Source organism: Rattus norvegicus, chromosome 10 (assembly GCF_021556685.1).
Source record: "Rattus norvegicus strain SHRSP/BbbUtx chromosome 10, alternate assembly SHRSP_T2T, whole genome shotgun sequence".
NCBI lineage: Eukaryota > Metazoa > Chordata > Mammalia > Rodentia > Muridae > Rattus > Rattus norvegicus.
The window spans coordinates 59,720,423-59,735,351 of NC_141543.1; the positions used below are offsets into that span (position 1 = coordinate 59,720,423).

The following is a 14,929-nucleotide window of genomic DNA, read 5'->3' on the forward strand; positions in this document are numbered from 1 at the left end:
CCTGCCACTTGCCACCTGCCTCTAACAGCTGATCTACTTTGAAGTGGATAATATGTCGTCGTTGGCGCCGTGGCTTAGCTGGTTAAAGCGCCTGTCTAGTAAACAGGAGATCCTGGGTTCAAATCCCAGCGGTGCCTGATTTGTGTGAGAAGTGGTATATTATTGCTGGATTATTAACATCTATGCTGAAGGAGATCGTGGCGACCCTCAGACCTTTCTTCCTCTCACCTAAATATACTCTTAGTGCCAGCTTTCCCAGGCACTTTTAAGAGCCAAGCCTCTGACTCCTGAGACTGCTGCTTAACCTTAAGAATGACTGTCAATGGAGTGTACTAGTTTTATTGGGGTTTCACTGTGCCTCGGTGAGAAAGCCTCGGAAGACGTTGCTGCTCAAGGCCTGGACCTGGCACGCTCTAGTCGTAGCTCACACGCATTGCTGCTTTATAAAGGAAAAATGACAAAAAAAAAAAAAAAAAAACGGTAAAATCTGCAGGGGTCGAGGGCCTTGTTAGCCAGCTATAGCTCTACAGGCCAAGGGCCGCACGCGGCTGTGATGGCCGAGTGGTTAAGGCGTTGGACTCGAAATCCAATGGGGTTTCCCCGCGCAGGTTCGAATCCTGCTCACAGCGCTAGTAGTTTTGCTATTAGATATTGCTGTCCTGATTAGCCGAAAGTTGTTTCATTTTCCAGTCCTTTGGAGAAACTCCCACTAGGATTCAGTCACCCGGGACTGTCGGTAGCGCCTCGGTTCGACTACTGTGAACTTATAAAAGACGTTTCAATTTCTAACTCCGTCAGTTCACGAAGATTACCGGCTCCACTCGGGAATCTGCTCATCCCCTTTTGCTACTTTCCGACTATATCACCTGAAACCACAAATCACCCATTTACTTTGCCCTCTACTGTTTTTTATTTTTGAGATTGTGATTTGATTACGTTTCTCACTTCCACTTCCTCCTTTCAAAACTTCCCAAACACTCTGCCCAGCTCTCCTTCAAATTCATGGCCTTATTTTTCTGTTACTGCATGCATATAAGTATATGTATATACATATATATTCCCAAATATAACCCGTTCAGTCTGTATAATGCTACCTGTATGTATGTTTTCAGGGCTTAAGTGTTTGGCACTGGACAGTCAGTATAATCTTTCCTGGTACGGTGGGTGACCTCTCTCCTTCCCAGCTTTCCTCAGTTGCCTACAGCTCTTCCTGTGGGGCTGCGGCTGTACTTTCGGCCTCACTGGGAAAATGGTTTCCCACAGACACCACCACACCACCACTCTTCCTTTCTCGGTTTACTGCACTTACCAGGAACTATGGCCACTCTCCAGTTCTAGACTTTACACCTCTCTGGCCCACGTTGCTCTGCTCCCATATCGTCCAAGTTTTCCTTCCTACTATACTGCTCCCATCGGCTTCCGGAACTGGTAATTTCATTCAGAACAGTAAAAACATGTCCTGTGTCCTTGGAACTCTCATGTGTAGGCAACTTAATCCCCAGATGTGTAAACTGATGGGAGGGAGGGCCTTTGGGACATTATTTGAACTGGAGGATGTCACATGAGTAGATCCCTCATCGCGACATCTCTATAAGAAGAAACTCCTGTAAGCTTGCTTATTCTGTCCCACCATGCTTCCCTCTACAAAATTCTGATGCAACAAGAAAGCTCTCACCAGATATGCTGGCACCATGATCTCAGGCTTCCCAGCTTCCAGAGCGATGAGTTAAATAGGCCTCTGTTCTTTCCCAATTACTCAGAATATAGCGTTGTTGTAAGCCAACTGGAGAAAAGGCCAGCAAACAGAGGAAGATGCCCCTCCTCTTCAGTCAGCATTCCGATTCTTGTTCTGTACCTCGGGAAGACATCACTGTCCCTGCCTTCCTCTAACCCTTCCAACCCCCTGCAGCCACGGACATATATACCTTGCTCCACCACCACAGTTCCTTTGTTAAGGTTAGCAAATAACCAGCCCATTGTTAAATGAACAGTAGTCAGATGTTCGCCCTTGGAAACAAACAGTGGTTACTTGCCTTCCAGACTACAACACTCTTCTGATAGTCCCCTCCTGCCTTGTTAGCAGCTCGATCGCAGTCACCTGGGTCTCCGATGTTAGAAGAGTCACAAAGTTCACTCTTCCTGGTCTTTCTTCTTTACCTGTGTGTTCTGTTGCGACATCACTAGTCTGGTGCCTTTAAAAGCCAGATGATCCCTCAAGTTGCCTCATGTTTTCTCTCCAGCTCTGGAACTCCCTGAATGCTTATGTACTACTGACCACTTTCTGTCTCCACTGGGCTCCGTACTAGTGATTGCGAGCTTTTTCTAACATTCCGTATTCACCAGTCAGCAATTTCTCTTTCCAATAAGCAAGGTTTAGCATTTTAGAAATGTGACAGTGTCACCAACTCTACTATTACATCCTAATCTAGGCTTGTCTCTCCCCTGTCACCTGGATCATGGCAGGGTCTCCAAAATTATCTCCAGGTTCCTTGGGATGCCAGGGATTAACTCAGGACTTCGTGCTGGAGAGGGAGAGGCACTCACTCTTCAATTAATGACCCTCTTCACCAACTGCCACTCTTGTGACTACAGCTCTCTTCCAGTCTACTGTTTTGTGGGAGAGGAGAAAGGAGGGTTGAAACAAGGTAGCTCAGGATGCCCTCAAATTCACTATCCTCACTATGTAATCCCGATTGGCCTTGAATGCACGATGATCCTTCTACCTTAGCCTCCAAAGTGTTAGGATCACAGGCATGAGCTTCCCTTCCCTTCCCTTCCCTTCCCTTCCCTTCCCTTCCCTTCCCTTCCCTTCCCTTCCCTTCCCTTCCCTTCCCTTCCCTTTCCTTTCCTCGCCGGCAGACAGTGATACTTCTAATATATAAATCAAGGAGGAAGGAGTGGAGGCTGACTCACATCCCTACTCTTCCACTCTGAGGAGGCGGAAGCAAGGTTTCAAACACAGCACAATTCTAATCAGCTATCTGAAAACACAGCACCAAGGGCTCAGGCTGCAGCCAGTAGAGTAGCACTTGCCTCCCGTGAAAAAGCCCGGGGGTCCAATCTCTAGATCCGGAAAAAAGAAAAAAAAAAAAAAAAAAAAGCACGAATCTAATTTCATCCTCCAGAGTCCAGAGGATCGTGTCAATAGAAACTCGTGTTTTGGTACTGTATGTACAAATAGAAATGAATTCTCACATACACAATTTTCTAGCTCTTTCTGTTATGAGGACTCTCAGCTCTGTTCTCCTTGGTGGGAAGACATGGTCAATAGATATAGACATCTTCAGCAAAGTTTATTTAGCAAAGCAAAGTAATACTAGAGAGAAGGGGGAGGGGAAGACGGAGACGGGGTGGGGTGGGGTGGTGGTGGCATAAGGCAACCCATGGGTTCTGTGTGGTGGCCTGTAAAGGGAAATATATGAATATTTATGAGGCAAGGTGCATATTATATGCATATTCATGAGGTTCGTGGTATAGTCATAGAGGAAAGTGACCCCTTTCCCCTTTCTCCTCTCTCAAATAATAACGAACCAATTCTTCCATGAACCTCACAAAAAGGTGTGTGTGTCAAAACCAATGACACACACGATATTCTAATGACATCAAGCTTTTGAGGATGCAGATCCTTCACCAAAGCATCTGCGTGGCCCAAGGCTCTGTTGCCTCAGTTCCTGATGTAGTAGGAACGACCTAACTTCAGCTTCAGGAATGTCTAACCTCTGACAATGCAGCCTCTTCAGTTCCTTCCTGACTCACTCCTCACTTACTAAACACCATCTCCCTTGAGTGAACCTAGAAGCAAACACACACTGGTAGGCACCAGCACATAAAACAAAACAAAACAACCTAGCCATCAGCCAATAAATGCCATTCTCTGCTAACATGAGCCAAGGCTTTTTGAGTAAAAAGGATGATTCAGAGTGGAGGCTGAAGAGTTATCAGATAATTTTTGTTGTTGTTGTTATTGTTGTTGGGCCAGAAAGGAAGAAAGCACTCAAGGAATAACCAACCAATAAGTGACAAACAGATGGCCATGAGCTGTGAGCATACCCAACTGGGCTACCACTGGCTGAATCTAGGATAACTGAGCTTAACGTGATTTCAGGGCTTGGGATGTGGCGAATTTGGGTGCTTGCCTAACTCATGCAAAGGGCTTCAATCCCCATCACCTTATGAAACTGGGTAAAGGTGCATGTTTTTAAACCCAGTTACTTGGGAGGTGGAGGCAAGAAGGTCACAAGTTCAAAGTCATTAGAGTCCATATGAGACCTTGACTCAAATAAATAAATGAATAAAGTTAATTATTAATGTTTTTGATTGTCCTTTTTGAGACAGGGTATTGCTGTCCTGGAAACTTATTATGTAGACCAGCCTTGAATTCATAGAAATCCACTTGCTTTTGCTTCTTGAGTGAGTGCTGGGGTTAAAGATGTGTGCCACCACATTGGGCTGACTTAGAGTCTTTCTCTTATAGCTCTGGTTATCCCTTTGATTTGGGCTGGGCCCCAAATCATAGAACTCTGCCTGATTTTCCTCCTAAGTGCTGAGATTAAGGTGTGTGCCATCACAACCAACTCTAAATAAATGGTTGTAACAGAGTGTCTAGTTCATTAGTCCATTGGGTAAAATAGGAGTTGAATGTTTCTAGTCAACTTAAACAGCTGAGAGTACAGAACAAAAACCATTTTACTCTCTGTCTCTCTCTGTCTCTCTCTGTCTGTCTGTCTCTCTGTCTGTCTCTCTGTCTCTGTCTCTGTCTCTGTCTTTCTCTCTCTCTGTCTCTCTCTGTCTCTCTCTCTGGGGCATGGTCTCATGTAGCCCAGGCTGGCCTCAAACTTCTTATGTAGTTGGGAAGACCTTGTATTCCTGATTTTCCTGCTTCTGCCTCTCAAGTGCTAGGACTGCACGCACCAACATATCCTGGCACCCCATTCTTCTAGGAAGAGGCTTTGCAGAATTACAGTTTTCCCCTTTGCTCCCTGTCTCTGCCTTTTCTCCATCATATCCCCTGATGGCCGAATAACAGTGTAACACACATGGACTGTTTCTCCACAAAAGCAGAAGCTGGTAAGGGCAGAGCTCACTACCTGTTTTGGTCAGAACTGTCTCTGTGGGGCCTAGAACAGAGCAGGTAGGATAAAACATGTACCAAGGCCTAAAGATCTGGGAGGCAGGGTTCAACTTTTGTAGCTGTGGCCTTTAAAGTTTGTAAGTGCTTTCCTGTTGAGACCCTTCCTCAAAACAAACAAACAAACAAACAAACAACAACAACAACATCAAAAAGGAGGGGGAAGAGAAAGGAATAAAAAAGAAAAGAAACAAGTGCTCTTTTTCTATTGTATCAGGGCCTGAGATCCCCCAATTTAGTTTTTTTTTTTTTTTTTTTTTGGTTCTTTTTTTTTTTTTCCGGAGCTGGGGACCGAACCCAGGGCCTTGCGCTTCCTAGGTAAGGGCTCTACCACTGAGCTAAATCCCCAGCCCCCAGTTTAGTTTTAAACCAAACCAGGCTGCAGTTGCTTTCGGGGCCTAGAACTCTCCTTCATTTTGCTGCTTTGGCTGAGTGGGCTTTCCTACTTTCCAAGGCCAGGGAAGCAGCCTTCTAGAAACATCTCTGATTCAGGACCTAGGGCATCCTAAGGAGACCACTTTCCCTTTGAAGAACTAAAGGGGAAGGATGAGAAGCTTGAAAGGCAGACCTGAGGAGATGTCCCAGTGGGAGGGGGAAGTTAAGCGCACCACCAGCTGTTCCTAATCTTTCTTCACAGTCTGCATCGCCAGATGTGGCCATGTGCAGCCCTCCCGTGCACTTCAGTGAAGCCACCACAGAGAGAGTGTAGGGAGACATAGATGCCTGTACACAACCAGAACATGTCCTCTCTGGAAAGAGGCTGTGACCTTCATAGAGACCTACTCACACCCTCAAACAAAGGTACCACAGTGACCTCTTCACAGATCACATCTGCACCAGAGCAAAGAACTGGAGTCAAATTACCCAGCTCTCAACTAGTCTCACTGGAGGGTAACCTTAGGATTTGAGGGCCTGAAAAGTACATAGCTTTTGTTTTTATTTTTGGTTTTTCAAGGCGGGGTTTCTCTGTCACCCTGACTGTTCTGGAACTCATAGAGATGCTCCTGCTTCTGCCTCCCAAGTGATGGGATTAAAGGCATGCGCTGCCACTGCCCAGTGTGCATAAATATAAAACTAGGCATAAGTAATATTTAGAACAAAGATATATTTAGAACAAAAGAAAAAATACAAGACTAGGCAATAAGAAGTAATATTTAGAACAAAGCAAAGAGTGTAATGGTTTACATCTTTGAAAAATTGACACTGGGCAGTGGTGGTGCACGCTTTTAGTCCCAGCACTCCGGAAGGCAGAGGCAGGCAGACTCTGAGTTTGAGGCCAGCCTGGTCTACAGAGCAAGTTCCAAGACAACCAGGGCTACACAGAGAAACTGCCTCGAAAAAGCAATATTAAAAATAGAAGCTGACAAATAGAGGGGGGAAACTCTGGGTTCAATCCTCAATACTGGGAGATAAGATTCTGACAAGCCGTCAGGGACATAAAACAACAAGAAAAGCAAGACCCTGTCTCAAAAATAGGTACATGGTGATCGTAATGATAACTGATATCCAATAAGTCTAACGCTGACAAATGCCAGAAAAGCAACTAACTCCCGGCAGACCTCTACAATGGTCTCTACAGACTGCCTACCTACTTTGTATATTTCTTTTTCTCGGTGTATATAAGCAATTTACAGAATTCTATAGGCCCTACGAACACCTTGTTGGAACTTTCCCCAGACTATTTTCCGGGTCCTTCAACTGCATTAGCTTCATGGTGAATCAGCCTTGCACTTGAAATTCTTGTGCCCTCTCCACCCCCCAAGGCTTTCAGCCTGCTGGGAAAGCCTATTTTCTTAAATCAGTAGGTTTGTTTATCTAGCTTCTTCAAAACGAGCATTTCGCATAGTTCTCATCAAATGGCCTGTAGCACTTCTGATGCCCGTGGGAATAACCTGGATCTGGGGCGGGGCTGGAGATGGGTGAGTTGATGTCAGATGGGGGTGTGTGGAATCAGCTTCAGTAGCAGGGGAGACCCCTTTCCCGTCGAGAGCTTGGGAGATGGAGAGCATGATGTGGGAAAGTGGGGCTCTCTAATTGCTGCACTTTCTTAGAGAACAAATGGCTCAAACCAGGATGCTAACTGGAAAGTAGACTTTGTTGCCACGGCTGGCCTTGAACTCTTCACTACACTTAGATTAATCCCCAAGCTTCCAAAATCCTGTGAGCACAGGACTTGTTCATTTTGCTTGGACTCACGGTTGACCATGCTGAGATACTGTCACCACCGTGAGGTTGCTTCTGACTACTTCAACCAAACTAGTACTTCACTGTCACATCTTTGCAATTATCCTTACAACCATGTGAAATTATCCTATTCAATTTTCTGCCTTCTTGGATGTTTCCTGTCCCCCACACCACCATCCCTGCCAATAATGTACGTTGCAGGAGAGCCTCTGAGCCAGTGTAACCAACCCGAAAGCCTAACAAGAGAGGTCACATGGCAGGCACACACAGATTTAGGCTGAATGGGTAAATGTACCAGTTGGGCTCACAGAGATGCCAAGACTGTTTACTTTTCTCTTAGGGCCACGGCCCCTGCTTGGAGCCGAGAAGGGGAGAGTTGTCACTGACACATTCCGAGACCGTGCTGAAACTTAGAGGACACAGCCCAGAGAAGAGAGGAAGGCTTAAACCGGAATTCAGACTGTGCGAGCCTGAGAAGGCCAGAAGGAGGGGCGCAGAGGGTGGCGGAGAGCTCAGGAGGGGAGCGGAAAGCCCGCGCAGGGCGTCAGGGCCCCCGGGTCGCTCACAAGTGGTCCCGGCAGGTGGCCGTGCCGGGTCCCGCCCTTCCCGGGCGCGGCGCGTGCGGGATCAAAGCTGCCGGCAAGGGGCGGGCCAGGGAGCTGCAGGGAACTGGGGGTGCGAGCGTGGGAGCGCAGGGTCGCCGGAGGCGACAGGGACCAGGAAAGAGGACGAAATAACGGGGAGAGGCCCAGAGAGGGAGCAGCAGAGGAACGTGAGACTCAGAAGCCGGAAAGAACTCCCTAGACCCGGAGAGACCCCAACAGAAGTCGCCGAGAGATCTGAAGAAACTATCAGAGAGATGGAGTTTCTGAGAAGTGCTCAGGGACCTGAAAAAAGCGGAAAACTGAAATGCCACGATTGGACCTGGGGAAAAGGTGCTTCAGCGAACAGAGAATGAAAGGGAGAAAGGAACAGGGAAAGAAAGACCAGGAAGACCTGGTCTTCCCCTGATGAGGAAGGAGAGGACCCCTGGACAGGGATACCAGTTCCCTGTCCTTTCTCAAGGTGGCGCCTCTGGAGGTGCGGACAATGATGTGTGTCGAGGCCCCCAGGGTTAAGGGTAGGTTGTGAGGACCTGAGGAGTCACTGACTTCTGGAACGTCCAAGCCGGCCACAGAATCAAAACACTACATTTTAGTTTTGGTTGAAATCTTTAAAAAAGAAAACTTGCTTGATGTGCCGTCAATTTTATTTTCCCCTAGTTGGGGAGGAATAAAAGGTAGCATATGCATTGGCCGGGAATCGAACCCGGGCCTCCCGCGTGGCAGGCGAGAATTCTACCACTGAACCACCAATGCAGATGAGTTACCGCTTCGTAACAAGCCTATGTGAACCGGTCAGAGGCAGAGTCGATCTTGCTCTTACTTTTAGGTGTGGGAAAAGGTTGTACAGAATGATTGAGGTGGGTGGAGCGCCAGGCCATTCTTTCTCTTCGTCGGATCCGGCCACCGGGCCATAAAGTCATTCCATATGGCCAGGGGCGGCCCCACACCCGGGTGCAAACTGCCTCAGGCCCCGAGCCTCACGTGCAGGTGAGAAAAACTCAACCCCAATCCTGGTTCCCAAGGAGGGGGGCGGTGGGGCCTACTGGGGCCACACATCTGTGCTCCCATTTGGCTGAAGCAGAGGAAGGTGGGATGTACTGAGGGCCCTAACCCAAATGGGAGCCCCTTTCTCAAGTACCGGGCCCCTCCTGCTCTGCCTTTGGCAAGTCAGCCTCTGGTAGAAAAACCTCTCAGGATGTGGAGGGCCTCTGGGAGGAGGCTCTACTCTCTGACGCCACAGCTACCTTCTGGCTCGGTTTGTAGCCCCGTCTTTATTACGTCTTTCCCCCCTGTCTTCATGTCACGTTAAATTTCGGTTTTACCTTCTCAGGCACTTCGTCCTGAAGTCTCCAGGTGTTGACATATCCTTCTGCAGAGGGTCATGCTTTTGGTTTGAGGTGGGTGCGGATCCCCTTTTGCAACCAACCCTTTCTTGTCCCTTTAGCAAATCTCACGTCTCTCTGCTCCCCTACACTCACTAGAGGCCTCCAGAAGCAAGTAACTCTGGTGCACCCGTATGAGGTTTTCCTGCCAGCTATGCCAGCTATCCTGAATTTAGTTTTAAACCAAAGTCTTGTAAATGGAAAGATTTTTTCACTTTTACTTATACTTTAAAGACTTTTTTTTCTACAAGTATCCTTTATCCTCCCTTAGTCCATCCATCCTTAAGAAAATCTGTTCCAGGGGACTCAAGTCACTCTCTTCTACAGTATCTTTAGAATCCGTTTGGCGGCAGATTCTTATTAGTCTGCAGGGCTAAGTACTGGAGTTATTGTGGGGATTGAGCAGAAGGGACAGGTACAACGGCGTCTTTTCCCACAGCCAGCCAGTAGAATCCGGCAGATCTGCTCTGCACCTTTAGGGGCTGGGAGAAGATTATGATATTCAGCCTGGAGGCTGAAGCGTGCTAACACTTCAGTGTTGGTGGGGTTATAGTGAACTTCCAAGAAATCTACTAGTCTAGGAGATTCCCAAATTTTATGCCTAAGTGAGTTCGGCCCAGTTCACTTAGACTCCCTTCCCCTGATATTCTCCTCCCTCCAGTTGGGTCCCGCCTTATACAGCTTTATGGTCCTTAAAGCAGCCTGTGGTCCCTTCCTCCCCTCACTTCCCACACTTGGGGCTAATTCCTCCCCTTCCCCTCCCCCCTGCCTTTCCGGGAGCCTCGTGCCGGGGGTCCTTGTCCTGGGCATCCAGGAGCTGAAGGGGGCGGGGCCGGGCCCTAGCCCTCCTACCCTGCAGCGGCGGGATATAAGGATCTAGGCAGCACGCGCTGGGTCCACCGAAGGGTCTGGAGGAGCAATGGTCACCCGGGAGCGAGCTGAGAATAGGGACGGTCCCAAGGTGAGAGGTGGGAAGGGAGGAAGATAGGGCCCCTGTTCTGGCCAGAGGACTCAAAGGTTCTAAGGACCGAGGTGCTCGTGCGACCCAAAGAACCTGTAAAGTATAAAGAGGACAGGGTCAGAGCCGAACTTGGGCGGGCCGAGGTCTAGGAGTTTGCATTATTGTGGGCTGCGGCTTGTGGCCTGGAAAGTGCCAGAATTTGGGCATCGTGGCCTATTCTAGGGCTCGGGAAGCTGAGGCAGGTGGATTATCGCAAGTTCGAGGCCATGGAGTGCGTCCCTACAAAAATAACGAAGCTATACTATGACAACATAAGATAAACTAGAGGACAGAGCTGGAACAAAAAAGAGGAAAGGCTATGGCCACTGTCTCTAAGCGCCTGGGAACCCACATCTGACTCAAAGAGAAGACTTTTGAGTCTCTGGTTCCAGAGGTGCGAGGCCGCGTGAGGGAGGTATTAGGAAAACGAGTGGCGACTTCTAGGCGACTGTCTAGAAGGGTTTGAGCGAGAAGGGGAGGTGGGGTCGCACTACGTGTCTACTTTTCACTTTAGGTCTGTATCGCGCAGCACAGTAGCTCGGGGGCAAAGAGTGTCCCTAAAGTTCTTCACTGATACACAAAGAGGGAGCCCACACCAGACAGAGATATATAGAGAAAAGAGGAGTGTCCTAGAAGGGCGAAGTGAGGAGAAAGCTGAATACAGAAGGGGCAGGGGCAGGGGCAGGGAGAAGTGGGCGAGCCACTGAAACCGACTCAAGGGTACTGGGAAGTAGGAGGGAGTGAGAGTGAACGAATGGGATTTGGGAGAAGGGGCGCATGGGGGTGCTTTCCCAGCGGCAGGGTCGGACGCTCGCCTGGCGGCGCTGAGTCTCGGTCCGGTCGGCCCGCTCTTCCTTTCCCGCTGGTCACAGATGCTGAAGCCGTTGGTGGAGAAACGGCGCCGGGACCGCATCAACCGCAGCCTAGAAGAGCTGAGGCTGCTGCTGCTGGAGAGGACCAGGGACCAGGTCAGTTCCACCGCTGGCTCTTAAGCACTTTGTCCCTGTGTCCCAGAGCTTTCCACTGGGGTGGGGGGACATAGCTGCAGTGGTGAATCTGGTCCCAGGGCATCCTGACCCAAGCCTGCTCCTTGAAATCCCATCCCAGACCCCCCACCTCTCGCTCTCAGAATTTGATCTTCTCCACCTTGCTGGTCTGTAAGTTTCCTGTCTGGCTCCGTAAACTGAGCTCCCAGCGTGCGTCCGTTCCCCACTTGGGGTTTCTAAATGTCCTCATCTACCTCCCACCCCTGATCCATGAGCTTCAGTTCTACGGTGGTTTTCACCATCCGGGTTGCTGTTTCCTACACCTCACACGCTGGGAACTGGTTCCACTCCCTCAGGTTGGACAGTCTCGTCTCAGGGTGGGACAGGGACCTCTCTCGGTCATCTCCACATTCGGTCGCGAGTCCTGGGGGCACCCGCAGCTCCCGTATCCGCCCCTCCCTTCTTCCCCTAGCCACTTTCCCCCTCTCTCCCCACCCCTTTCTGTCTCTGCGCCCCTCCCCCCGTCTGCAGAACCTCCGGAACCCGAAGCTGGAGAAAGCAGAGATACTGGAGTTCGCCGTGGGCTACTTGAGGGAGCGAAGCCGGGTGGAGCCCCCGGGTACAGCGCGGGGGGTGGGGCAGCGGAGGGAGGCTGGGGGGTGGGGAGCCCGGAATGCTCGGGCCGGGGAAGGGGCGGGCTCTGAGGTGGACCGGGGCGTGGGGGAGCGGCCGGCCGTGCTCCCAGACGAGGTTAATAACACCCGCGCGTGTCTGTCTCTGTGTCTCCCTCGCTGCCCTCCTCTCCACGTCCATCCGGCCTCCTGTCTCTGTCTGTGCGCCCGTCTGACCTCGGTATCTCTGCGCCCCGCCCCTTCCCTCAACCCCGTTGGGCCCCTGCCCCGCCCGCCTGTCCTCCCGCCGGCCGCACCAGGGGTTCCCCGGTCCCCAGGCCAGGACGCCGAGGCGCTCGCCAGCTGCTACTTGTCCGGCTTCCGCGAGTGCCTGCTTCGCTTGGCGGCCTTTGCGCACGACGCCAGCCCGGCCGCCCGCTCCCAGCTTTTCTCCGCGCTAAACGGTTACCGGCGGCCCAAACCACCGCGGCCGGAGGCCGCAGATCCAGGGCTCCCAGCGCCGCGCCCACCGCTGGACCCCGCTTCACCGATCCTTGGCCCCGCGCTGCACCAGCGCCCCCCAGTGCACCAGGGCCCTCCCAGTCCCCGCCTCGCTTGGTCCCCATCCCACTGCTCCCCTCGCGCCGGGGATTCGGGCGCGCCGGCCCCTCTCACCGGACTGCTGCCACCACCGCCACCGCCTTACAGACAAGACGGGGCGCCCAAGGCCCCGCCACTCCCACCGCCCGCGTTTTGGAGACCTTGGCCCTGAGCTCTGGGGGGGCTGGGGCGGGGATTGGGGGTGGTGTAGAGACTCCAGCCAGAGGGCAGGAGAGGGATCCGGGCGAGGAGGGCAGCGGGGCGCGCGGACTCAGCGCGCGGGTGAGATGTGGTCTATATTAGAGTATCTATATAAATATATATTTTCCCGTCCCCTCTCCCTGTCCCACTACCCTGTGTGTAGAATTGTACCCTCTCTACCCTAGTCCAGTCTCAGTCCCTTCCCCAGTCCCTAGTGCATGGAATAAAATCGTTATTGAATCCCGGTGTGTCCCCTAGCCAGGGGCCTGCCTTTATATTGGCGCCACGCCTACTTGCCCATACCCTTCTCCCACCTTTAGGCCTGCTCTCCACGGCCCAAGCCCTGGGGGAGACAGGTAAGTAAAGAGCGGAGCGACAGACTGAGGTTGGAACTGAACTTTACCTGTGGGTCTTTAAATAAAAGCCAAGAAAAGATTTTAAAACACAAAAAAATAAAATCGACTCTGGTGGGATTCGAACCCACAACCTTTGAATCGCTTTTTCGTCACTAGAAGTCCAATGCGCTATCCATTGCGCCACAGAGCCACCTGGCGGGCGGCGCCTCCTTCCGGCTTACGGACACTAGCATAGAAAAAAAAGGGTAGCGTGGGAACGTGTGCGCAAGGAAAGTGGGCGGAGCGTCACAGGAGCGAGAGGTGACGGTCTCAGAGGTCACCCGAATGAAACGTAGTACTCGAAAAGCTCTGAGCTAGATGACAGTCAGGGCGATGCGGGTGCGAGCAAACAGAGAGGGAGAGTGATGAAATTTGAGCTCCCCAGCAGCGGCAAGCTCGGGCTGCTCCTTGCGCAAGCTACCCAGCTAAGACTTGCTCGGTTCCCAGGTTTGACCCCACTAAATAAACTCGTTTTGTTGTAATTTTCTGTGTCTTTTGGTCCATTTGTCTCTCCTCTTTACTATGTCGTACGGTCTCGGTGAGTCTTCATTCCGGGCTTGAAATATGCGGCAACTAAAGAAAATTGGAGCCGTTCATGGTGTGATCTTTGAATGGACTTCCTACTACTCTCTTAGGAAGACAACGGGAAATCTGAGTCTCCATGCGGGTAGCGTGGCCGAGCGGTCTAAGGCGCTGGATTTAGGCTCCAGTCTCTTCGGAGGCGTGGGTTCGAATCCCACCGCTGCCACGCCAGAGTTTTTCTCCTGAAGCCTCTTTACGTTTTATTAGAACGAACCACTGTTTAGCCAGAGTTTCACCATCAACTTCGTCTTCCCTACAGACTCCAAAATTGCTACCATATTAATAGACAAGACTTAACAAACACTGTTGAAACAAAATATCCTTATATACTAAGACCGTGGTGTATTTAAGTGATTTTCTTTAAGTTCTACTAGAAGATCCGTAACAGACTTACCATTCAGCAAGACAACTGCAAACAAATATTATCATGCTGAGTACTAAGTAGCAAAACTTAAGGTTCCACCGAGATTTGAACTCGGATCGCTGGATTCAGAGTCCAGAGTGCTAACCATTACACCATGGAACCCCCTCTTCTCTGACCCTTTCGGAAATTATATACATTATTCCAAACCTCATTTTTGCATATCACTTCAACTGTATCATTCATCGAAATAAACCAAAACAAATACATGAATCCAACTAGTAAATGTGATTATTGACTACCTGAAATATGAATACTTTCTTCTAAACTTGAAAATTATGAAAGAAAAAATTTAAAATTCGTTAAAATGCTGATATTTAAACACCAACTTAGAGTTAAAATAGGATTTTCAAATATTGTATTAAATGAAGTATGTTAAACTTCTCCATCTTATATTTACTCTCCTTGGTATAGTCCTCGTTTATCCAGCTACTCCTTTAACACATTGCTGTTTCCTCTTTTTATTGTTTGAAACTTAAGTTCAATTTACATTTCCTTTTAAAAGAATGTAATTATTTTGTTATTATATTGCTCTTGTCAAACAATACAGAGTAACAAGTGCTCGTAGACTTGTAGACACAAAAGCTAAGCGCCCGAACAGGGACTTGAACCCTGGACCCTCAGATTAAAAGTCTGATGCTCTACCGACTGAGCTATCCGGGCTCCTGTAGGAGGCTTCCACTTTTGCCTATAAGAATATCTTCCAACACGTACGTACAGCAGTCCATAGTCAAAGGATGATGTCCGGCTTTGTCTAGGACTCTATACTGAAACTTAGCTGCTAACGCCTATGTCCTCATTAGCTGTTAAGGTGGTTGCAGGGCGGGAGCACCG

At 49.8% G+C, this 14,929-nt stretch overlaps 1 protein-coding gene, 1 long non-coding RNA gene and 7 other non-coding genes across 13 annotated transcripts; 4 read left to right on the forward strand and 5 right to left on the reverse strand.

Moving 5' to 3' along the window:
• Positions 1-63: 63 nt before the first annotated feature.
• Positions 64-137, forward strand: Trnat-agu4 (transfer RNA threonine (anticodon AGU) 4). The gene has a single exon. It is a non-coding gene; the product is annotated as a tRNA-Thr (tRNA).
• Positions 138-547: 410 nt separating this feature from the next.
• On the forward strand, positions 548-629 carry Trnas-cga2 (transfer RNA serine (anticodon CGA) 2). Its single transcript has one exon. It is a non-coding gene; the product is annotated as a tRNA-Ser (tRNA).
• A 7,914-nt stretch (positions 630-8,543) lies between these two features.
• LOC103693354 (uncharacterized) lies at positions 8,544-12,606 on the reverse strand. 4 transcript variants are annotated; one of them, XR_015631252.1, is made up of 4 exons: positions 12,214-12,606; positions 11,115-11,246; positions 10,152-10,353; positions 8,544-9,781 (listed from the first exon to the last, which is right to left on the reverse strand). It is a non-coding gene; the product is annotated as an uncharacterized LOC103693354 (long non-coding RNA). The 4 variants fall into 4 exon arrangements; XR_015631254.1 differs by having other exon boundaries at positions 11,115-11,243; positions 12,214-12,468; XR_015631253.1 differs by lacking the exon at positions 12,214-12,606 and adding an exon at positions 11,820-12,130 and having other exon boundaries at positions 11,115-11,243.
• On the reverse strand, positions 8,600-8,670 carry Trnag-gcc2 (transfer RNA glycine (anticodon GCC) 2). The gene has a single exon. It is a non-coding gene; the product is annotated as a tRNA-Gly (tRNA).
• Hes7 (hes family bHLH transcription factor 7) lies at positions 8,769-13,574 on the forward strand. 2 transcript variants are annotated; one of them, NM_001401553.2, is given in 5 exon segments: positions 8,769-8,904; positions 9,248-9,314; positions 11,172-11,267; positions 11,817-11,904; positions 12,217-13,574. In NM_001401553.2, coding segments are annotated over 3 exon segments (636 nt in total). In that variant the 5' UTR covers positions 8,769-8,904; positions 9,248-9,314; the 3' UTR covers positions 12,669-13,574.
• Trnar-ucu4 (transfer RNA arginine (anticodon UCU) 4) lies at positions 13,157-13,243 on the reverse strand. The gene is given in 2 exon segments: positions 13,157-13,192; positions 13,207-13,243. It is a non-coding gene; the product is annotated as a tRNA-Arg (tRNA).
• Positions 13,575-13,758: 184 nt separating the features above from the next.
• Trnal-uag2 (transfer RNA leucine (anticodon UAG) 2) lies at positions 13,759-13,840 on the forward strand. The gene has a single exon. It is a non-coding gene; the product is annotated as a tRNA-Leu (tRNA).
• Positions 13,841-14,128: 288 nt separating this feature from the next.
• Positions 14,129-14,200, reverse strand: Trnaq-cug6 (transfer RNA glutamine (anticodon CUG) 6). Its single transcript has one exon. It is a non-coding gene; the product is annotated as a tRNA-Gln (tRNA).
• Positions 14,201-14,685: 485 nt separating this feature from the next.
• Trnak-uuu4 (transfer RNA lysine (anticodon UUU) 4) lies at positions 14,686-14,758 on the reverse strand. Its single transcript has one exon. It is a non-coding gene; the product is annotated as a tRNA-Lys (tRNA).
• Between the last annotated feature and the right edge of the window lie 171 nt (positions 14,759-14,929).